Source organism: Schistocerca piceifrons, chromosome 2, assembly GCF_021461385.2.
Source record: "Schistocerca piceifrons isolate TAMUIC-IGC-003096 chromosome 2, iqSchPice1.1, whole genome shotgun sequence".
NCBI lineage: Eukaryota > Metazoa > Arthropoda > Insecta > Orthoptera > Acrididae > Schistocerca > Schistocerca piceifrons.
In genome coordinates, this window is record NC_060139.1 from 771,992,639 (window position 1) to 772,018,167 (window position 25,529).

At 44.6% G+C, this 25,529-nt stretch overlaps 1 protein-coding gene across 1 annotated transcript in view; it reads left to right on the plus strand.

The window, feature by feature from the left end:
• Positions 1-2,807: 2,807 nt before the first annotated feature.
• Positions 2,808-25,529, plus strand: part of LOC124775841 (T-box protein H15-like) — a 389,667-nt gene continuing 366,945 nt past the window's right edge. Inside the window, exon 1 of the mRNA XM_047250676.1 lies at positions 2,808-2,877. Within this exon, the coding sequence (XP_047106632.1) occupies positions 2,855-2,877 (23 nt within the window). The 5' untranslated portion in view covers positions 2,808-2,854. The remainder of the gene's footprint in view (positions 2,878-25,529) is intronic.

Consider the following 25,529-nt stretch of genomic DNA (forward strand, 5'->3'; position numbering starts at 1 on the left):
GCGCGGCGGTGGGCGCTCATCGCGTATTCATAAGGCAACGCAGATAAATACTTGGCCAGCGCGCGCGGCTGACGCCAATGTGGTCGCGAATGGACTGCGTCGCGCGCTGCGCTGCTAATTGTGACGGGCACATTATTTCCAAGCGTCAAATGAGACCGCCTGGCTTGGCTTCACCAGCTGAACTCGGCCGCGCGCCACTGCTTGCGTTCCTCTTGCTAACTGGACACTACAAGCTTATGCACGTAGAAGCTTAAACAGCGTGCGTTTTAACGTTAGCTTTTACCCAACATTGGCATTTAAATTAAAGCAGTTAGGCCACATCGTGCATTGATGATCCAAAACATTACGAAGACTGCCCGCCGCGAGACTGAATGCCACCTGATATCGTTGCGGGTCCCTGACGTGACAAGGAAGGCATACACAGACATGACAAAGGCGTGGGATTGCGATACGCACATATAGAGATAGCTTTAGTATCGCGTACACGAGGTATAAAAGGGTCGTGCGTTGGCCAGGCGTCGTTTGTAATCCGATGATTCATCTGAAAAGGTTTCCGACTTGATTATGGCCGCACGACAGGTACTAACAGACTTTGAGCGCGTAGTGGTAGTTGGAGCTAGACGTATGGGACGTTTCATTTTAAAACTGTTAGGGAATTCAATATTCGGAGATCCACAGTGTCAAGAGTGTGCCGAAGTACGAAATTTACAGATATTATCCCTAACCATGGACAAGGCCGTGGCCGACGGCCTTCACTTATCGACCAAGAGCAGCCGCGATTGCGTAGAGTTGCCAGTGCTAACGCACAAGCAGCACTGCGTGAAATAACTACAGAAATCAATATGGGTCGTACGACTGATTTATCCGTTAGCACAATGGGCGAAATTTGGCGTTAATGCGCTATGGCAGCAGACGGCCGACGCGAGTGCCTTTGCTAATAGCACATCACCTGCTACTCCTCTCCTGGGCTCGTGACGATGTCGGTTGAGCGCTAGACGACTGGAAAACTGTGGCCTGGTCAGATGAGCCTCTATTTCAGTTCGGAAGAGCTAATGGTAGAGTTCGAATGTGGCGCAGGCCCTACGAAGCGGCGGTTCCATGTTGTCAACAACGCGCTGTACAAGCTGGCGGTGGTTCTTTAATGGTGTGGTCTGTTTTTACATGGAACGTGCTGGGTTCTCTGGTCCAGCTGAACCGACCATTGACTAGAAACGTTTATATTCGGTTACATGGAGACTATTTGCAGCCATTCGTGGACTTCATACTCCTAAAAAACCATGGGATTTTTATGAGTGTCATGCGCTATATCACCGGTCCATAGTTGTTCACGACTGGTTTGAAGAACATTCTGGACAGTTGTTGCGAATGGTTTGGCCATCCAGGTCGCAAGACATGAGTCCCGTCGAATATTTATGGGACATAATCGGGAGGTCGGTTCGTGCACAAAATCTTGAACGCAAAGCTTCTCAGTTATGCACGGCTGTAGAGGTAGCGTGGCCCAACATTTCTGCAGGGGACTTCCAACAACTTTTTGAGTCCATGTTACCTTGAATTGCTGCACTACTCCGGGCAAAAGGAGATCCGACACGATATTAGGTGGTATCCCTTAACCCTTATCTCCTCCCTTTACAAAGCTGACCCAAGGGCCGCACGTTGGGTAATTTACTGTCGTAAGGAACTTTGACAAAGGGTGGATTGTTACGGTTGTGCCTGCGAATGAGCACGTCGGGAGCGGTGAATCAGATCAGCTGATAGCGTACTACTGAACATATAAGGCAAGTCATTGAGGGACGTCGAAACCACAGGAGTTGGACGAGGCGTTGCGCCTCCATGTCTCATCACATAACTTAAAGGTCGGAGGCTCGCCTGCTCTGTAGAGCAGGATAGGCCGTCCTCCTTCAAACGATACGACAAATTCCTAGCCGTGCTCTGTCGAATGGCAGCATCCCCGTATACAAGGCGTAAATATTTCTGGCTCCCTCCGCTGCTGTCGTCGATCTATTGAACTCAAATGGAACAATATGTCAGAAATATACTGCTTTCTCCACTCGGCACTCCATTTTCTTGCGTCCACAGCTCTACATACTAACTCCAAATGACAACATGCTAATTGAATTAATAGCAGTGATCTGCAAATAAAACATGATGATCGATCAATAAATCCACAGCAACGGGAAAGCAAAATGCAAAACAAAAACGCCACGAACTTACGCTCCAACCTAATAACTGGCGTCAAACTGAAACCCGTCAGAATTTTTGATGAAATGGCTCTAAGCACTATGGGACTTGACATCTGAGGTCATCAGTCCCCTAGACTTAGATCTATGTAAACCTAACTAACCTAAAGACATCACACACATCCATGCCCCAGGCAGGATTCGAACCGGCGACCGTAGCAGTCTCGCAGTTCCGGACTGATGCGCCTAGAACCGTTCGGCCACCGAGGCCGGCTCAGAAATTTTGAGGGAAAGTTTGTCGAATATGCACTGCTTCATGCTGTGTAGTGACCACAGTATCGACGGCGGCCTCTGTGGTTTATGCCGCAGGTGGCGACAGCGAGGAAGACGAGGACGTGGAGGTGGACGTGGAGCAATGCTCGGACAGCGAGGCGGGCTGCGGGGGCGGTGGCGACGCGGCGGCCTGCCGGCCCCCGGGGGCGCCGGCGGCTGGCGGCGGGCGGCGGTCGCCCAGCTCGGCCGTGGGGTCGCGCTCCGGCTCCGAGGAGCGCGAGACGCCGCCCCCGCCCGCCCCCTCCAGGGTGAAGGTGCGCTGCAACTGCGACGAGCTGCTGGCCGCCGAGTGCCACCTCGAGACCAAGGAGCTGTGGGACAAGTTCCACGACCTGGGCACCGAGATGATCATCACCAAGACCGGCAGGTAGGTCTGCCGCGCTGCGCTGCACACTCCGTGTCTTCTCTTGACTGGTCCGTATATGCAGAAGAAATGTTGGATGTGTAGGTCCATGCTCACGAAAAACAATTTATATCTGTTACTCAGACTAAACCCTACGTAGTAGCTCCGTCATGTGTGTACTGTATGTAGTGCACACAGAAAATACAGAAAGGTGTAGATATCGATTTACAGCGAATTCACTTTCGTAGGTTAAGTACGGGAGAGTTAGATCAAACGTTTTTCTTTCTTTTCTTTCTTTCTTCCTTTTTTTTCTTTTTTTGCTGCTATTAGCATTTTCGTACAGAGTGTCATTCAAAGATAAGTAAAAAGCATTGTTGACATTATTGCGGCGTTGCCACTAGAAGTACAAGAGATATCATAAACTGTAAACATACATGAGTGGTCCATCTCACCCATACACCTATGGGTGAGATGGACCAGTGTACTGGGTGAGACGAACCATATAAAAATGACTACACGTGAAGAATAGAGTCAATTACAATTACATATTTCTATATGGAATATGTTTAATGAGTGCAGAATTGTACTATTAAATGTTTCAGCCTAAAACCGTTTTATCACTTTATTATAACGCTTGACCGAACATTCACTTTTATAATGAATCGTTAGTTTTGCTCAAGCATTAGCGTGTCTCTCTCTTATCATAGCACACACGTTTATTACCAAAGGTTGAACAACGGTAATGAACTACCGTCAACAAGAAACACTGTATCCAATCGCCTTTTTTATTAGTTTCGTAATAGGTTTTGCCAAACCCAGTATATTCATTTTTCACCCTATTCATCAAAACTGCTTTCGTAATCTTCTACAATGTCCGCAGTATTCTGCGTATGATGGTCACTGTGGGTTATTAGCAGTATTTTGGTTTTTTAGTTTTTTCGGTCTCGCTTTTTCTTCACCCATAATTTACTTTGGTGATCGTTTTCCTTTCTGATTTCTGTTTTCCTTCTTTTCTCATCCCTCTTCTTTTTTGCAGTCCAAGAGTTTAGCACTTTGGATACTGTTGTTGCTCTCATCCTAAAACCTGTGATTATATCAATAGAAGGAACACGTGATATTTCTTCCAAACGTTTTGTCTCTGTTGCCGTATGTGTAGTCAGTTTTGAGGCATTAATATTGGATCTTAAGTTTAGTAGGAGTTGACTTCGAAGTTGTCTCAGTGTGAAAGAATTTGACTTGTGCAGATAACTGCGCTCTTTTGACGTGGTTGGAATCATCAGGCCTTTTGATGAGCTTTGAAGGGGGTTGTTGGCCTGTGTGTTAGATTCAGCTTTTCCATTTCTTGGCACATAAGCGTCTTCCGACAAATAAGTATGGTTAGGACTGCGACCATATTCAGTGGTGTTAGTCCACTTGTCTTGAAGCCAAGTGTACCATTTTCACCGTCGGACGATGTAGCCCACGCTGAGTTGACCAGTTTTCAAATTGAAGACGGCTAATTTTCCTGCTTGGATTACTCATCGTGAAAGTGCTGCAGAAGTTGTAAAGACAGCTTTTCAGTTTGAAAAATGGGCGGTCCAGGGGCTGCAAACGCTGCGATGTATGTCGAGGTTGTCTCACTAAAATAATCCCTTCTTCCCCTGCAAGCTCTATGTTTCCTAACAGCTTGTGTGAGACCTGCGTCCATCAAGTACAAGCGATACTTTGCCAGCTGGTTTCCTGAGCTTCAAATAGGTTTTTAACTAATACAAATACCAAGTATGAAAAACCACATGTTATTCAATCCTTTTTCAAAATATAAATTAATCTTCTATTATCACTTGAGCTAAACTGAATTGTGGTCCACCTCTCCCAATTGTCCAGTAGAGATGAACCATCCTGACTCTGACTGCATATAGCGAACTCGGTAGTCGTTTTACGTTAGTTTCATGCCTATATATTTATCAAGCTCGCAGTAAAAAAACTGCATAGATGTTCTGCAAACTAACCGTTAAAATAAAAATTGCATAACTAGACAATGAAACATTTCGGGTTACAAGAAGAAAGAATGCGATTTGTCTACAGAACTAACACGAAAATAACAGCAGCACTTTTACACCACGTTCGTTCACACAAGAGCTTCCTCACAATTACAGGGAGCCAATCAGTAGCGGTGCATTTGTGAAATGCGCCAGTGGTCCGTCTCACCTAGTGGTCCAACTCTCCCGGAATTGTCCTATTGTTTGGTGCAAATTGTGTTCTGAAGTATTCCAGTAACTTTCTTATACCTCGCCAGAACCTAAGACGACGTGTCTGGTAATACAGTACGAGATGTCTTACATGAGTAATTATTGTGAAAGAAGTCCGATATATCGATATACAGGTGGCCAATAAAGAGCCAGATACTTACAAAAAAGATAACATATTAATAAGTTTATTTGCTCTACGTGCACTTAATAAGTGAAATACACGAAATTTTACAATGCTATGAGGTCCTTTTGTTGTGATTATTTATATAGCGGGTGATTAAAATCAAACTTTCGCTACTTGAGAGAACCCCCATGGAAAACGAGTGATCATAGGACAATGAAAGTTTGTGGAAACATTTGTAAGAACACGCCGAAGAGAAATAATGAGGAAACCATTGGAATAAACACATTTTAATTTCCACGTGAGATGGTAACATTTATTTACTGAGTAAAGTGTTTACGTTCCAAGTTAAAAAAATTTGTTCAATGTGACTACCATTTCCATCCACGACAACCTGATACCGCAGTAGGAATACCATTTCACGATTGTTCACAGCACTTTTCAAACGGTGGACCATGGACTGTTCAGCTGTCGTGACACAGCTCGTGCACTGATTCAGGATCGCAAACTGCATCCAGCATTCTCGTCAACTACGGCAACAGTAACTACTTCAACAGTTTGTGGTGCAATTGGCCGTCGGCCACTTCGAGGAGCAATTCCCAAATCACCAGTTAATTCGAACTTATGATCATGTTTTTCAACCCCTGTTAACAAGAGGATGTTACTAAATAGCTTTATTTTGTCGACACTCGGGAAGAGCAGCAGCACTATTCCTGATGTTTTGATAAAACGGTTTTACGAATAAAGCCCTGTTCACTTTGTCCTGGTCTGTACAGAGCAAAAAATTAATGAAACAGACAAACAGCAGCGATGGATTCCTGACTGGAAATGGAGGCAAAATGTCCAATGAACACGTGTCCTAAAATGCATCGTTGCCACAGTAGATGGCCTTGACGAACGAAAGATCCTCTGACCACGTGTTGTGTTTTCCTTGGGTGTTTCAGGTTTTATAATTGACGCAACATACTGTAAGGCGCAGGATGATCTGGAAATTAATCGAGAACAAGCCGAAGTGGTGTCTGTATACTGCCAAGCAGAAGGAAACGGTTGAGAGGCAGAACCTGGTGTTCCGAATATGGTATACGCACGCTCCTCCGCCTCCCTTCATTTTCGTCTGCCTGACACCACCCACGATCACACAAACGCTCAAAAAGGGTTTGAAATGTTGTGTGATGTGGTAGATGTCTGTGAAGGTACTGGTTTTGGTATAGCCGTGTTGCCTCTCGACCGTTTCCATCCGCTTGACCGTCCACAAACACCGAGTGTCTCATTTCTAATTTCCTATTCAACTAATGCCTCGAGGACTCAGTACCGATGCCAAGATTCTGTTCTGGTGCTACCTACTTCCCAAATGAGACGTAAGACATGAGTTGCTTTAACTTCTCATGAATTTTTGTGGACCTGAGTTTGATCATTTCTACAGTTTGAACTCCTAGTGCAGTGTCTGGATGCACCTGTACTGTGAAGCCCAAAGTATCCACCGAAGGACTTTATGTTGTAATACCTGCATATGCAATATTTGGGTCTTCTTATCGAGGCCCCTTGATATCCTCCGATAAAGGATTTTTGATTGTAAAGTTGCGTTGTAGAGTCTAACTTTCGTTGAGCTGTTGAGCTCCCTACTGCGGAATAGTGGTAACAGTTCGCTCGCCATGCCGGAGGCTTTAAGCTTTAGATCTTGCACGTGTCTACGAAAAAGAAAGTCGATCCAATGTGACTCCCAGATGCTTGGGTAGTAATGTTTCTGTCTACCTGCGTATGGTTTTCGCTGAAGTATACTGCATTTGTTTTCGCCTACTTAATTTTAATCTTGGTCTTCACCACACTGTGGTAAAGTTCAGCTTTTTCTGTAGTCTCCTGATGCTGGCGTTACATTGGTGTCCACTCGTAAAGTACGCCGTGTCATCAGCGAAATGTACCAGTTGAACATTTGCAATCATCGGCATGTCGTTGATGTAGATTGTGACGGCGTTGGCCGGAGATCCAAATGTGCCGTCTACCGCATAGCTGTGAGCGTTGCGCCGGTTGTGGTCGACCCCTTGGAATTCCTGAAATTGGCATATCAAAAAAGGTTAGGATCACCTAAAGTTATTAATAAAAAATTTTAAACTATAAATTTGCAGATCTCTGTTATTGGCTATGCCAATAACGCGCGGAATAGCCGCACAGTCTAAGGCGCCTTGTCACGGTCTAAGGCAACTTGTCACGGTCCGCGCGGCTCCCCCCGTCGGAGGTTCGAGTCCCCCCTCGGAGGTGTGTGTGTGTGTTTCTTGTCCTTAGCGTAAGTTAGTTTAAGTTAGGTTAAGTAGTACTTACGCTTAGGGTCCGATGACCTCAATAGTTTGGTCCCATAAGGCCTTACCACAAATTTCCAAATTTCTGTGCCAATCAGAGTTGATCCCATCGGCACCTCATACCGCCACACCAAGTACTGGACAATTATGAAAATGACGGAGCCTCCACACACGGAAACATACAAAGTGATACCGCACGAAACACCTTATTTTTTAGAGTTATCAGTCTTCTGACTGGCTTATAGGGGCTCGCCACGAATTCCTCTGCCGTGCCCACCTTTTCATCTGACAGTAGCACTTGCATCCACTTATGTCCTCAGTTATTTGTTGGACGTAATGCAGTTCTGTCTTCCTCCACAGTTTTTACCTGCTACAGCTCGCTAAAGTACCATGGAAGTTTTCCTTTGATGTCTTAACAGATGCCCTATCACCCTTTCCCTTTTTGTTAACAGTGTTTTCCATATATTCCTTTCCTCGCAGATTCTACGGAGAACCTCCTCATTGTTTACCTTATCAGTCCATTCAATTTTCAACAGTGTTCTGTAGCACTACGTCACAAATTCTTCTATTCTCTTCTGTACTGATCTTCTCACAGACCATGTTCTACTACTGCGCTCTCAACTTACATTTAAGGAAACTTCTTCCTCGAATTAAGGTCTGTGTTTGATACTGGTAGACTTCTCTTGGCCAGAAATATACTTTTCACCAGTGCTAGTCTGCTTTTCATGTTTTCCTTGCTCAGTCCATCATGGGTTTTTCTGCTGGCTAGGTAGCAGAATTCCTTAACTTCGACTGCTTCATCATTCAGAATTCTGATATTAACGTTTCTCGCTGTTCTCTTTCTGCTACCGAGCGAGGTGGCGCAGTGGTTAGCACACTGGACTCGCATTCGGGAGGACGACGGTTCAATCCCGCGTCCGACCGTGATTTCCCTAAATCGCTACAGGCAAATGCCGTGATGGTTCCTTTGAAAGGGCACGGCCGAGTTCCTTCCCCGTCATTCCCTAACCCGTTGAGACCGATGACCTCGCTGTCTGGTCTCCTCCCCCAAACAATCCAATCCAAATCTTTCTGCTACTCCTCATTACTTTCGTCTTTTGTTGATTTACTCTCACTCCATATTATGTTCTCGGTGGATTGTTCATTCCATTCGCCAGATCCTGCAAATCTTCTGCATTTTCACTCAGGATAACAATATCATCAGCGAATCTCATCATTGATATCCTTTCACCTTGAATTTTAATCCTACTCTTGAACCTTTCATTTCCCTCACTTCTTAGATATATACATGGAAAAATAGGGGCGTAAGACTACATCCCTATCTTACATCCGTTTTAATCCAAGCACTTCGTTCTTGGTCTTGCAGTCTTCTTGTTCTCTCTTGGTTCTTGTACTTATTGTATATTACCCGTCTTTTCCTATAGTTTACCCATATTTTTCTCAGAATTTCGAACATCTTGCACCATTTCACACTGTCGAACGCTTTTTCCAGGTCGGCAAACCATATGAAAATGTCTTGACTTTTATTCACTCTTGATTCCATTAGTAAACGCGACGTCATAATTGCCTCTCTGGTGCCTTTACCTTTTCTAAAGCCAAACTGAGCGTCATCTAACAGATTCTCAGTTTTCTTCTCTATTCTTCGGTACATCATTTTGGTCAGAAACTTGGATGCACGATCCGTTAATCTGATTATGTACGCATCACAAAGCCGACATGGTGCCACTGCTATGTCCAGCATTGTCGCTGGGAGCGCCACTGTTGTGCCTTTCAATCTGAATTTGAACGTGAAATAATTATCGACAGAAGACGCATGGGCCGTGAAGTAGATAATACAAGAATTCGTGTTTCGGAAATCACACTGTGTAGCGTGCATCTTCAGTGTCGGAATTCAGCAGTGGCAGGAACGTGGCCAGTCGAGACTGCGATATTGCTGTTCGCGTTGGTTGGGATCCCACGACAGCCATGCGAGTACTGCGTTAATGGGCGCAGGAGGGCACACTCAACGCTGTGTGTCACGTCAGCGGCCCCCTTGACTAGCGCCCGAGGAGACAGACGTATTGGCTCTGCCGTGCAGGATGTAAGCCATGTCACGTACCTTGAGTCAGGAAAGGGGTTTGCATGCAGCATGATAAGTGTCCACACGGGCAGTGCATACACTTTTCGTTTTTAAAGAACTCATAATTTTTCTGGTTCCTTTACATTGTTTCTATCTTAAACAGATATTGATTAAAATGGTTTTCCACTTGAACATTGACTCGCTCAAACAGAGGCAGGTCCGCGATATTCAGTGCTAAGATAGAAACAGAAAACTCATTGAAAGGTTGTCATTTTCTCCTTATTTGACATCGCGTGCTTTTTCTACTCTCTACGTATATTTAACAGCCCTGTAGCATGTTCCACGTCGGAAGTCTGTTCTCGATACCAACTCTTTTTAAATACTTAAATACAGGGAACCGTGTCGCTGCCGTCTGCTCGTGTAACACTTCGCGTGTTTCCTTTCTGTCACCAATAATGAACAGTATGATAAAAAAAAATAGCTTGCATCAAACGAGCAGCAAAATGAAAATCGTCGATAAATTTTTAACGCACCCTTCTAAAAGCACGGCAAAGACCGAAACGGCAGAATAACATACCTGACTGATAGCCTGCGTGGTAAATTTTCCTTCTTATCGACTTCTTCCCCGCTATCGTACGTACTCAGTACAGTAGTTGATGTCTTTTTGGTGTATTAACTCATTTTACACAGATGGATATTGCCGTTTGTGAACTTAATGACAAGTTTGACTCCCGATTTGTGCTAGCCTTCAGATGTTGACTAGTAGTATCATTCCCGCGCTTCAGACCTAGTGGCTTTATTATGATTCTGCCCTAGGGGTTCCTCATCACCTCCTATCTAAGTATCTATGGAGAATTTTTTTCAGATGTATCTTTAATGACTCATTCTGCGCTGTGACTATGTTTCTTAGTATGCACTACTGTTGTTGTTGTGGTCTTCAGTCCTGAGACTGGTTTGATGCAGCTTTCCATGTTACTCTATCCTGTGTAAGCTTCTTCATCTCCCAGTACTTACTGCAACCTACATCCTTCTCAATCTGCTTAGTGTATTCATCTCTTGGTCTCCCTCTAGGATTTTTATCCCACACGCTGCCCTCCAATTGCCCTCCAATGCTAAATTTGTGATCCCCTGATGCCTCAGAACATGTTCTACCAACCGGTCCCTTCTTCTTGTCAAGTTGTGCCACAAATTCCTCTTCTCCCCAATTCTATTCAGTACCTCCTCATTAGTTATGTGATCTACCCATCTAATCTTCAGCATTCTTCTGTAGCACCACATTTCGAAAGCTTCTATTCTCTTCTTGTCTCAACTATTTATTTTCCATGTTTCACTTCCATACATGGCTACACTCCATACAAATACTTTCAGAAACGACTTCCTGACACTTAAATCTATACTCGATGTTAACACATTTCTCTTCTTTAGAAACGCTTTCCTTGCCATTGCCAGTCTACATTTTATATCCTCTCTACTTCGATCATCATCAGTTATTTTGCTCCCCAAATAGCAAAACTCCTTTACTACTTTAAGTGTCTCATTTCCTAATCTAATTCCCTCAGCATCACCCGACTTAATTCGACTACATTCCATTATCCTCGTTTTGCTTTTGTTGATGTTCATCTTATTAGTCAATGTATATTACATCCATGTAATGTCCAGAAAAGAAATGCCTTGTTATGAACTTGGTTGTTGTATCATAAACAGCACTGCAACGGTCTGCAGAACTTTCCATTAACACTTATTAGTTTGGTTTCCGGCAATAGTATAGTTATTTGCTGATTATGATCTGGACGTCATTATGACGGCAAACTGAGGCTAGATACGCATACCAATGAATGTAATAGTATATTGACATGAGCAACCCTGGTGTACAATGTCCGTCCTGTAGTAGACTGTAGTGTATGTTTACAAGTTAAAGTAGTAAAGTCGTTCAGCCCTAGACAAATGGAGTTGCACACTTGTTGGAACTTGCAGACGTGATTTTCATTTAAGGGCAAACAAATGGAAGCAGCAAAGAAGCGGGAATGTTCTTCAAGTCTAAATATTCGCGTAAAATATATCCGAATCACACAGTGTACCCAAGACTGTTCCAACGATTTAGTGAAACAGGACAATTGGTACCACAGTACAACGATCGAGGAGGGACCTACTTGGGATCCTTGCTTGGAAGATGATGCGCTTGCTAGAGTGGATAAGGCGCCTGAAAGTAGCACTCGGTTAGTAGCACGTGAAATGACCAAATCACATAGTAGGCCTACTATGTGGCGAGTATAAGTGGAAATGTAGCTACACCGTTAGTATTTGCAGAAGGTACATACTTTGACTCCTGCTGACATCGAATTTCGTGTCGTCTTCGGCTAATGGTTCTTGCAGCGCACTTTCCAGCGTATGTACTTTTTACGGATGAAGCTTGTTTCACCAGAGACGGATGGCTAAACAACCTCAATACTCATGCTTGATCCTATCAGAGCCTCCACGTGTAGGTTGTGAAGGGCCATCAACGCAAATTACCAGTCAACATGTGGGCAAGCATAGTCAATGATTACCTACTAGGCCAGTTCCTCCTTTCGTCCCTCCTTTAAAGCACCAGTACACCCAGTCTTCATGAAAGACGCACTATCCAGATGCCTCGAACATATCTCACTTGTTATTCGCCAACGGATGTAGTTCCAACGTGGTGATGCCGGACCTCACATTGGACTGAGGATTCGTGAACACCTGTATCAGACATTCCCCGAAAAGTGGATCGGCAGTCGAGATTCTGTTTCGTGGCTAGCATGTTCATCTGATCTCACACCACTTTATTTCTTCTTGCGGACCCATGTGTCAGCTGACTAGTCTGAAGACGTTCTCTTGGCAACAGTTCTCGCTGCCTGCTATATTGCTCAAACGATATCAAAAACGGCACGACAGAACTTTGTGCGACGACGCTATGCGTGCATCGTTACTGGCAGACGCCGTTTTGAACAACTGTTGTATATGTAGCAGCTTGAGAACTTGGGCAGGTATATGGAATGCGTTATTAGAGTACCGTAGACTTAGGATTTCCGGTCTGTCAAAAATGGTTCAATGGCTCTGAGCACTATGGGACTTAACAACTGAGGTCATCAGTTCCTAGAACTTAGAACTACTTAAGCCTGACTAACCTAAGGACATCACACACATCCACGCCCGAGGCAGGATTCGAACCTGCGACTATAGCGGTCGCGCGGTTACATACTGAAGCGCCTACAACCGCTCGGCCACACCGGCCGGCTTCCGGTCTCTCTGACATCAAGTTGTGTACACCCTTACCTCAAAAGGATACATTTACTCTTCTCCAGCAACCCTGAAAGCTTGTGACGTTATTGCGGAATCACGCTGTATATATATTTTGCGAGGAACATCGGTGTTATAAAGCAAAACTTCCTTTGCCCATGCAGTCTGTTGTCTAATGTAATGGCACATGTGTTTAGATACGTAAACGAACGTTTCTGATGTCAAAGGCCTTCTCATGGACAGTGCAACTGTACAACTTCGTTTCTTCATTACGAAAACCCATACGAACGGTCAAAGGTGAAACACGTTAAGGCTGTACATCAGGCGTGTCCAACCCGAGGCTCGCGGGCCACATACGGCCCAAAGCAAGTGTCACTACGGCCCAAAAACCGAGCGTCTACAACATGATCACTTAAGAAAATTAAATAAAAAATAAAAAATCCATAAATTTCTGTGTATGTAAAGGTTTGATAAATGTAATATTTCAGTTTGAAACCGCTGCCAAACAATACTGTTGTCTCATTGGTCCATCCCGTTCATAACTACATCGCCCGTGCTATACTTGAAGCCCTAGTGTCTCGCTCCGATAACCGGCAAATCATCAGATGCGCTGGTCTGTTATCTAACGGCTACTTCAATTACAACCGCGAAACTAAAGATTTAGAGACATAAACTCAGATACAGAATGAAATATCTACATTTGCATCATCTACACCAGACTCCGCAAGCCACCAAACGGTGTGTGGTGGCGGGTACTTTCGGTGCCCCTATCTGATCCCCCCAACCCTGTTCCACTCGCGAATAGTGCGTGGGAAGAATGATTGTCGCTATTGGCTATAATTTCTCGAATTTTCTCCTCGAGGCCAATATGCGAGGTGTATGTGTGGGGAAGTAATACGTTGTCTGAATCCTTCTGAAAAGTGCTCTCCCGAAATTTCAATAGTAAATCTCTCCGTGAAGAACAATGCCTCTCTGGTAACGTCTGCCAGTGGAGTTTGATTAGCATCTCCGTAACGCTCTCTCGGCAGCTAAACGATCCCGTGACGAAACGCGCCGCTCTTCGATGGATCTTCTCCATCTCCTCTATCAGACCTACCTGATGGGGACCCCAGACAGATGAACAATACCCACGAATCTGGTGAACAAGCGCCTTATAAGCCACTTCTTTCGTGGGTGAGTTACATTTCCTTAAGATTCTTCCGGTGAATCTGAGTCTGGTGTCTGCTTTTCCCACTATTTGCTTTATTTGGTCATTCCACTTACGGTCGCTCTGGACATTTACGCTTAGGTTTTTTTTTCGGCAGAAAAGTAGTGTCGTTGTAGAGTAGTGGATTTCTTTTCCTATGTATGTGCAATATGTTACAATACGCAGCCACATTTTTCGATTTGATGCAAAATTTGAAAATCTATTTCAAGATTTTCGAAAAAATTAATCAAAATCTTAGCATCTATACGACGGCTGTTGTAAACAACCAATACAGATATGTTTCCAGAAGATTTTCAGACGAAGTGCATAGAGTTTCAGTCTGACGTTCGACTAAAACAAAATTTTAATCAAGTATCTTTCTTGGACTTCGAAAAATCATACCTGCCTAAGTATCCCTCGATGCACCGTCATGCATTGTATATTTCATCTTTATCTGGAAGCACGTACATTTGTGAACAGTTATTTTCAAGAGTAACGCAGACTAAGATTAAAAATGGAAGCAAAATCTCAGATGAACACTTTAACAGCACATTTGAGAATTGCAACCTCTTCGATCGAACGTGATATTGATATGTGTGGCCCAAAAATACTCGTCTTCTTCCGATGCTGCCCAGATAAGCCACAAGGTTGGACACCCCTGCTTTACGCTACCCACATCGTAAAAATATGCAGAATATTGAGTGGTTCTAAAGTAGATTTTCTTCTCATTCTGTGTCGCGCTTGAAATATGAAAAATATAGGTATTCAGTGATCAGCTGCCGAGATTACTTCGGCGAGAAGTTTTACGTAGGAGGCTGACGCTGATAATACGCTGAGTGCACAGAAGTCATGGGAAAACTCTGAAGGATGTGACGGCAGTCCCCGCAAGCCTTTGCCTATGCCGTACCGTACCGTTCGTAGTGGTCCCCGCATTCAGATCGGTGGCCATCTCACTCACAGTAGCTCGTCGATCGCTCTTAGGTTTTGTGGTGACAACGTGTCGTCATTTCATCACTTGTGGTTGCCCTGTGCGGTAGTTTACGCATGTGGAAACCTTATATCTGCGAGATTGAAGCTTGACTGTCGACAGTGTTGACCTTAAGGTGCGTTTACATGGGCCATATTTTACGGCAATATATGGCCGCGGTAGTGTTACCGTCAAGATTGCTGCAATAGAAAGCAGTTTTTCTGTATGGCTCGGCGACATTGCTGATGTTGCAGGTAGTTGCCGCGTAATGCTGAGGGATTGACCGTGTTGTCTAGGGCTTAATTTCGGCCGGAATTCACCCAAGCGGTGTTCCGGCACTTCCTAGGGAACAAGTGGACACTGGAAATTTAAAATAGTACACGTGTATTAAATCGCAACGTAAACATAATTTGCCGGCACCAGTGAACGTGTCGACGGAACACCAACGTGACGCAGTGGGCAGGGGGGTGGGGGTGGGGGATGTAAGTGTGTGTATGTGTGCACAGTATACGGAAGATAAGTTGAACTTCATTGTAAAGTTGTGATCGGCACACAGTAACCGTTCGAACGTTGCGGTTGGCAGCGGATGAGAACATGGTGCCACAGTGATGAAGACTACCGACTTGTGCCGATGGCCGGCCGTTGTGGCCGAGTGGTTCTAGGCGCTTCAGTCCGGAACCGCGCTGCTGCTACGGTCGCAGGTTCGAATCCTGCCTCGAGAATGGATGTGTGTGATGTCCCTAGTTTAGTTAGGTTTAAGTAGTTCTAAGTCTAGGGGACTGATAACCTCAGATGTTAAGTCCCATAGTGCTCAGAGGCATTTGAACCATTTTTTTGTGCCGATGCGTATCGAGCAGAACACGGGGGCTCGGGGGCAGACTGACACTGCTACGACGACAGACTCTGGCTCCTGCCGAGCGAGGTAGCGCAGTGGTTACCACACTGGACTCGCATTTGGGAGGACGACGGTTGAAACCCTCGTCTGGCCATCAAAATAAAGGTTTTCCATGATTTTCTTAAACAACTGCAGGCAAATACTGGGATGGTTCCTTTGAAAGGGCTCGGCGTTTTCCTTTTCCATCCTTGACTCAATCCGAGCTCGTGCTCCGTCTCTAATGACCTCGATATCGACGGGACGTTAAACCTAAACTTACTTCCGACTGTAACACCTTTTGTGTGTATTAAATCTTGTGATTTTACTGTTTTGATGGAATTATGTTTTAAAACCCTCAGTTTCAGTATAATACCTTGTAAAAAATAAGTTTTAGCACAGTTTTTTCAAAACTGAAAATTGATTTTTTATGGGGTGGGGCGGGGTTAGGGAGTGGATGGGAGGGGAGGGGGAGAGAGGAATAGCTTGATTTAAGAGTTGCGTTCCGGCACCTAAAATTTTAGAAATGAAGCAATAGTATTTTTTACCAAGGCTGGAGAGTATTTGGTATTGCAAGGAAGTATGTATCTCTTTCCTTGTCTTCAAAGTCTTTCCTCTCACTCTCGCTTTTATTTCTTGCTTCTCTCATGGACAGTGCTGCGGTCACGTGTCTGAGTGAGAACAAAGTCGTTTCGCTTTTGTTAGAAACTTGGAGAACGTACATTTAGTCACATGTTCTGTGGTTGTCTGTTATCGTGAATTTAGAGTGTGCAGCACTTGAGAAGTGAACATACAAGAAAATTCTGAATTTTAGAAAAGCGATTCCTCTACGACTGTTATTGCAGAATGTCAAAATTAATGTCTACATAGGTCGCAGTCTGAAAAAACAGGTGCCAAGATGTTACCGATGAAATTGAAACCACACTTGATGAAGCGCACAACAATGCGGATGTTTTTCCTTTACTTTTATTCTGTAAACATGCTTCTTGCCAAATTTCACGTTTCTAGGTCAATGGAAAGTAGCCAGTAGGTTTTAATGAGTTTGAGAGTTTCAAATAATGTGACGCAAGTGGCCATATTATTTTATTGCTTTGGCTTAGAAGCTTAACTTTTTCGCATCCTGAAATGAACCAATAACTTTCAACAGGATACATCAACCAGTTCCTGAGAAAAAGACGTCTTAACAGACGGACAGGCAATCGTATAAAAATGGCAAAAAAAATTTTTGGGTGATATACATATTAATAATTTCCGAATTTTTTCCTTTACTTGTACTGTGAAACCTTGCTTCTTGCCTAATTTCTTGATTCTAGGTCAATGGAAAGTGCTCTGTAGTTTTCGATGAGTGAGTTTGTTGGAATCAACATATATATTTTGATTCCATTACCTTAGAACCTTACATTTACTACACTGTCGAGGAAATATAGACCTTAGTATGTGACATAAATTACAGTTTGACGTATCTACCTGTTCCTGACGGTTTTTAGCAGTCGTACGGACGGACAACAAAGTGATCCCAGAAGGGTTCGGTTTCTACTGATTGAGGTACGAAAACCTAAAAAGAAGGCATCCAAGGAGCCCACTTTTCTTCTTCTTACTAAGTTAATATCTTGTGTAACATAAAGGTAGTAGAATCTCACGGAATTCTACTAGGCAGCGTTCGTCCATTTTGTGGAAATAGCGTGGCCCCTTGTAAACACTTCTGGCCTTGAAATTTAGTGCCGCGAACATTGCCGGGCAACAGTGGCCGGCAGTGTTGTAGTACACAGGGCTACAATGCGTGTGTGACCGCAGTGTTGCCGGACAACATTTTCAGGGTATATTGTCGGCGATATGAAAATTTTTATGGCCCCTGTAAACGTAGTTTTAGAAAGCAGACAAGCTATGACCCGTGTGTCTTGTGCAGATTATCCTCCCACGTAAAAAGTAGTTTACCTAGCGACTTGTTGCCATGTTCTGTACATAAGTATGTGTAGCAGACTGCTCAGATACAGCGTCCACAATCGCGCCGCATACGCGTTCAGTCTCGACAGTCAGGCTTGATAAACGAACTTCTTCGATCACGATAGCCCTTCTCTTCAGTATATGAATGTTAATGTTTCAAGAAATGTCTGCTGCTGTTCGGGAGAGGAACATCGATCGTAATCGTGGGTAGGGGCAGGCGGCAGGTGCGGCCACCAGAGAGGAAAGTTTGCACTGTGTTGCGGAGGAGGCGAACCGCGCAACGCGGGCCGTGTCTACCTGATTTACGCCGGCTGCGGCGATGAATGTCGACATCAATCAAGGCGCTGCCTGCCGGCTCCCGCCGGGCCTGCCCAATCTCGTGTGTATGTGTGTGTGTGTGTGTGTGTGTGTGTGTGTGTGTGTGTGTGTGTGCCGCATCCGACGAACCACCTCATGTGCCCACACCATGGAGTTTCATATTAACTCAGCGTTGTGTATTGTTCCCTCACGTCTTTTTCTACTTTGGTGGTACTTGTTGTTTCGCGTAACGACAGTCATTGACCTAAACCTCACGGTGCAGTATCCGGGTCAAGTCTAAATTAAAACTGTTGCTTTCCAGTGGTAATTTTTTTTTTTTCAGTTTTCATCTCCTCCGACAAAGTGAGCTCTTCAAAAGACTTGATACTCCGTGGCTTATATTCGAGGAACTGCGCAGCGGATTTCTGTTCCTTCAGTTTTTAGCGCGGAACAATTACTGTCGTACTATCACACCAGTCTTGCAGTAGCCTGAAGGAAGTGTGAGGGATCACGTTGCAGTGTTAAAAAATATTTGTAGGCAGACGGAAGGCCGCTTTGAACATTCGGCCTGAAAGATGAAAAGACTTTCGGTGATTTTTCTCTCTGCTTTATCATCATCATCATCAACAACAACAACAATAGCAGCAGCAATCATTTCACACTCCTTTCAGCATAAAGGCTCCATTTAGACTTTTCTAAGCGTTACAGCTTTCGAGTGTACACTGCCAGCCCAAAAAGTCTCGGGACTTGATTAATAAAAATTAGATAAACGTTCAGGTGGATCTTTTAATGTTTCACGTGTTCAACATAGTGTTCCTCGACGTGAATACAGGGCACAGAACGTCCGTACCCTCTTAACCTCTCAAAAAAGTCCTTCCCATGCATGTTGTTCAATTAGGGTATAAAATTGGCTTGAATATTGGTTACGTAGACAAACCATCGACCCTGGCCGGCCGGGGTGGCCAAGCGGTTAAAGGCGCTACAGTCTGGAGCCGCGTGACCGCTACGGTCGCAGGTTCGAATCCTGCCTCGGGCATGGATGTGTGTGATGTCCTTAGGTTAGTTAGGTTTAAGTAGTTCTAAGTTCTAGGGGACTGATGACCTTAGAAGTTAAGTCCCATAGTGCTCGGAGCCATTTGAACCATTTGAACCATCGATCCTGAATGGGAATTTCTGCATTTTGTGATAGCTTCGCATTGATAACACCAAGTTTAGTCACGCGTGATGATTTTTTCCAAAAATGAACTGTCCGCGTTTTGCATTTAAGTCTACTCGTGGCAGGCGTCCATGCTTGGTTGTTTTTGTTCGGGAGTCAAAGTGATCGGGACTAACCTTGCACACTCTTTTCTCTTCTTCAAAACATTATGGAGAATGTCTTGAACATTTGATTTAGACATGTCGCTCCATTGCAACTTATGACATAACAATGTTGACACACTACGGCCGGGCGTCATCTGCTTAACACTACCATCTCAGAACTTACTAGTCGATTGCACGTCTGTTGTTTACAGTTGTCAGTTCAAGCTAAAATCATATCTCGCAACTTTTTGGATGGGTGATATAAACATCTATGTTGCTCTTGATTGTTTTCTAATGTGATCTGTCAATAGCTTTGAGTTTTGTATTGTGAGAAGCTGTTTTTCCTTTTTATTATGATCGGACGAAACTACTTTCGTCTGGCCATAACTGTGGGTTATTTGATTCCTCTGGAACAATGCCCACACACATGAATATTAGTTCACTTTATTACACAACTGAATAAAAGATTTACGTCACTTTGACACACTCCTGTGTCCCAGGAGCACTGGGTAATTTACAGCTGTCATTGATAAGCAAAGCATCACGTGATGCTCTTATTAACAAACATTCCTCTTGAAGTACAATGTTCAGCATTTACTGAGGAACAATCTGATGACAAATTGTAACAACTTGTTTGTCCTACACTATAATGTTGATTCCTTTAGGTGAAGTTACACACTGGGCTGAGATCATACATTCTCGACACTGTTGACCTCAGTGTGAGGGTGCTGCTATGCTGAGAAGGAGACGTGGTCTTCTGTAGTGTCTGCCATTAGCTTTCTCAGATTGCAGTGAGCCCTCGTAAATGTCTCTGGTATCGATTCGCGTTGCCGACTTTGATGAGGCATCGCGATCTCTGGACGATACTGCAGTTTCATCTGCCCCCCTTCCCTCCCCTCCATTCCCCACCGCCCACCCCTTCTGCCCTCTTAGCGCATACCCTGGCTATACTCGTGATTCGCGCTTTTTGCTGGTGCTAGATGACCTGCGATAAACTGAACCTCTTGTTAGCACATATACTTCAGCAGTCGGTGCTAATGAAACTGTGCCTGCAATTCTCTTTACATACAATAGCCTTTGAGATCCTTCTACGTGATATTCCCCACGCACTGTGACTCCACTTGTGCCATATTAATCTCGCAGTCAGAGGCTATACTGGTGTGTACGTAAGAAGGCGGGTGGTCGTGCAATGCGCAGTGGAAAGGGGGAGTCTACCTCCTGACCCGCTACGGTCGTAGGTTCGAATCCTGCCTCGGGCATGGATGTGTGTGAGGTTTAAGTAGTTCTAAGTTCTAGGCGACTAATGACCTCAGAAGTTGTCGCATAGTGCTCAGAGCCATTTGAACCTGATAGGACTGACAGAGTGCATCGAAAAAGTTCAAAGAAGGGCAGCACTTTTTGTGTTATCGCGAATAGGCCAGAGAGTGTAACTGAAATGATACAGGATTTGGGCTGAACATCATTAAAACGAAGGCTTTTTCTTTGCGTGGGAATCTATTCACGAAATTCTAATCATCAACTTTCTCCTCCGAATGAGAAAATATTTTGTTGGCGCCGACCTACGTAGGGCGAAACGATCACCATTATAAAGTAACGGAAATCAGAGCTCGTACTGAAAGATATAGGTATTCGTTCTTTCCGCGTGCTATACGTGAAGTGTTGCTAGAGGAGGCCGAAATGCACACTTCCAAGCTCACGCAGACTGGCGTGAGGTTTGGAACAGTTAAAGGATTTGAGTCTAGCAAATAAAGTACGTAGGTGTTGGAATACTTTAATCCACAATTGTAGAACATCTCTTGTTACTGTACAAGCTTCACAATATTAATTATCAAATGCTATGGTGCCTTGCTAGGTCGTAGCAATTGACGTAGCCGAAGGCTATGCTAACTATCGTCTCGGCAAATGAGAGCGTAGTTGTCAGTGATCCATCTTTGGTTAAGTCGGCTGTACAACTGGGCGAGTACTAGTAAGTCTCTCTAGACCTGCCGTGTGGTGGCGCTCGGTCTGCAATCACTGACAGTGGCGACACGCGGGTCCGACGTATACTAACGGACCGCGGCCGATTTAAAGGCTACCACCTAGCAAGTGTGGTGTCTGGCGGTGACACCACAATACGAGACTGGAATAATAGAGAATTGTGAAGGTAGTTCAATGAACCCTGTGGTGTCACCGCCAGACACCACACTTGCTAGGTGGTAGCCTTTAAATCGGCCGCGGTCCGTTAGTATACGTCGGACCCGCGTGTCGCCACTATCAGTGATTGCAGACCGAGCGCCGCCACACGGCAGGTCTAGAGAGACTTCCTAGCACTCGCCCCAGTTGTACAGCCGACTTTGCTAACGATGGTTCACTGACAAAATACGCTCTCATTTGCCGAGACGATAGTTAGCATAGCCTTCAGCTACGTCATTTGCTACGACCTAGCAAGGCACCATTACCAGTTACTATTGATGCTGTAAAACATGTACCGTCAAGAGCGATGTTCATCAATCATGGATTAAAGTTAAATATTCCAACAGCTACGTCCTTTTTTTGCTAGTCTCATTTCCTTGACCTGTTCCAGACCTCAGGCCAGCCTGCGTGAGCTAAAACGCGTGCCTTTCGGCTTCCTCTCATAGTGGGTTGGCTCCCTTGGCAATCCACAACAAACCCTCTGCCAGGCACTTAAATGTGATTTGCAGAGTATCCATGTAGATGTAGGTGTAGACGCTCCAGACAGTATCGCCATTTTTCGACGTCTGTCTGTTCGAAGTGTGCACAGAACATTTCGCGTGCAGTTTTATGTTAGGTTAGGTCGAGTATAGTGAAGGTACTTAACCACACTAATGTTCATTACGAGTGGTATAAAACAAAACGACAAGTGCACTTCAAGGCACAATAAACGACTTACCACGGAAGATTTATGCAAACTGGTCGCAAATCGATATTCAACAGGTATAGATGGAAAATGCAAAATTATAAAGTTTGGTGGCCGGTCGATGAGTGAGTGACGCTGCAGCGCTGTTTCACGGTGCAACTAGGAAAAATAGTAAATGGGTAACATGTCGATACTACGGTATAAAGCCTTTCCCAATTTCATTCATTGTACTCAGTTGGGCAGTAACAATGCCTCGCAGGCAGGCCCTTAAACAATATATACAGATACCAGTATTTGAAAGAGTACGTGCACTTGGGCCCAAAGAAGCCGCTTGCAGTAATAAGCGAATAGCTCGACGTTTGATAGAAGCGATGTTGGCAGGAATAGGAGAACCGTGGCCGTGGCGTCAGGAAGGAAGCGGTCGACCTCGAGGGACGATAGAACACAAGAACTCAGTAATCGTCAGAGAGGCATTCAGAGCCCCGGATTCATAACTGACATCGATCTGATGTGCAACTGATGCTTCAGAGACCATGAGCACCATTATTAGGCGTCTCGCAGAAAGGTACCTTGACCTATGTACACCAACAAGCCCATTTACAGCGTGAAATCTCTTTGACTGCATTATAACTTCGGTGACGAGTCCCTCTTCGAACAGAGCCCCATGACCAACGAAGGTATGTCTGGAGACGCCCCACACATTGGTTAGATAGCAACCTGACTGTCGCCCGCCATACGGCTCGACAACCAGAAATAATGGTCTTGGGTGCCATATCATTTCACAGCAAAACCCGTTTGGTTGTCATCGGCGGTGCTCTTACAGCACATCGGTGCGTCGACGACAACTTACGCCCCGTTTTGTTGCCCTTCATGGCAAGCTATTCTGGGCTTACATCTCAGCAAGATAACTCCCGCCCGCACACAGCGAGAGTGTCTACTGCTTTGCCAAATCCTGTCTTGGCCATCAAGGTCGCAGGATCTCTGCCCAACTGAGAAAGGTTGGAGCACTATGGGCAGGGCTCTCAAACCAGCTCGAGATTTTGAGGAAATAAAGCGCACGCTATCGCCCAGGAAGACACTGAACAACTCAATCAATCAATACCAGGCCGAATAACTGCTTACATAAAGGCGAGAAGTGGCCCAAGGCGTTATTGACTTGCTTAGTTTGTGAAGCTGCTTGTCGTCAATAAATCATCCAATTTTTCATTTGTTTTTTTGTATATGTACATCACATCTACCGATTTCCGTCTCATCGGATGATTCCTTTGTGGTGCGACATTCTTTTTGTCTTTTTTTTCTTAGAGTGTCTTATGTTAAGAAGCGTCAGCGATAGTGTTCCGAGCAAATGTATGTTTTTTTAGGGAGATTCAGAAGCAGAAACAGTGCCCTGTGTAGTGCTTACTCCAGCAATGACTGTTGTGAAATTAGGCAACAGCTGGGGTGTATGGCTTGGGGAACAGGCAGACACAGTCATCACACGGCCGACGCCACTAAGTATTTTCCTTCTCAGTCTCCGCAGAACCGATCATGCACCCAACTTCTTTTGCACATTGCACTTTGACAGACAGCGTCATTTATCCTGTGGGACATGTTGGAGACACTATTTTTTCCGCATTTTCTGAGCGGCTCCTTGTACTGTTTGATTCTTAAGTTCCATGTACTTCTCTGAACACGGGCTGCCGGTGTTCACGGACCTGCTATGCCAACTGTGCGGCCGCCTCGGACGCAGTTTTAGTGCCGCGTCACGCCAAGGACAGACATGGCCACTTGCGCACCAATGGCAGTGCGTGCGCGACTGGCGGCTGCGTAAAACCCGCTTTCTTTTGCCGGTGGCCATGTTGCGGGGACACGGCCAGCAGCCATGCGCGCGTAGCTGCGAGGCAGCCCGCGCCCCGTCTTGCGCCGGACACCAGAGTGTGCGCCCGACGCTTGCAGGGATGTGCCCAACACCAGTGGCGAAGCTACTACCTTGATATAGTGAACAGCTTAAGAAATGTTGCAAGTGTCAAATTACGACTAAAACAGTGAGTAGTGGGTCCAGTGCTGATCTCTGAAACTAATCAAGAAGACTGGAGGCGAGCACTGTGCGCTCAGTAGCTTGAACGTCATTTATCTTTTTTCTACCCTGTCAACGATAACGTCACTTTATAAGAACAAGATAAAAAGTCTCTCGTCTGGCCTACAAACGTCATTGATAGAATGAAAATTGGGGTTTTTTGTGGCCATGCAACTTGCGCTATGGATCAAGTTAACTTGATGTGATAAACACTTTTGGGTTTTAAGAACATTGGGTGTATTACATTGAAAATTGGTGGAAAAAATCCTTTCTTGTGATTAGTTTATCGCAAAGGGACATTGATGCACGGATGGGGAAGACTGAGCCTGTTATTTCATTTCCAAAGTTTAAGAAATAGATAGCATCATTCAAATGAGGTCGTAATCCTCCCGAAGAGAACACACGTTATACAGCCGCCACCCAAAAAGAAAGTCGGAATTCCTAGGTCGTTAATCCTTTGCACCAGTTATAGCATCCTCTAAGTTCCACCAGTTCAGAGTGGTAAAGAAATTTGTAGTTGCAAACTGTTTTGAGTTCAGTGGAGACGTTACAGACCTTTGTATGCTTCTCAGACTTCCCAGATTCGCACCTTAGTTAAATGACATGTTCACTGGAAAAATTACAAATACCAAGAAGAGGTCTACGTGAAAAAATGTAAATTTTAACAGCAAAACAAAAAGAAACACGAAGTAAGTTTCTCATTATAACAAGAAGGTTTCATTAGGAGCTGCAAAATGTGTAAATGAAATTATTCATAATTTTGGAGAGAGTTTTGTGGAAGCTGAAAAGCTGGGCGCTATGTGAGCGTTGGAACTTTATTCTACATAAAATCTGAAGGTAAATTCTGGGACTGCTTCTTCTTCTACTGTCAACTTTCTCATTTCATAATTTTTAAGTCAGAGTTTCTGACCCGTTTCTAATGCCCCATTGATGACGAGACGATAAACGCTAATCTTCTACCCCATTTTTAAAAAAAAACATTCTTGTCCCACACAAACATTTTCAAGATGAATTGTAAATTGCACTGTTTCGCATATATTACACTGGTGTCCACAATTAAAGCAACAAACGGCTATTTCCCCGTCCTGTAACTAATTCACGATATAATCATATAACCATACAAACTGTCAACCAGATGCTGCCCGTACGATCGTGCACTGCACGGAAGGTGACATTCTGGTCATGCTAACAATGACGTCAGGGCACCTACGAAACGAGGTAATGTTTACCGCGTAGCCC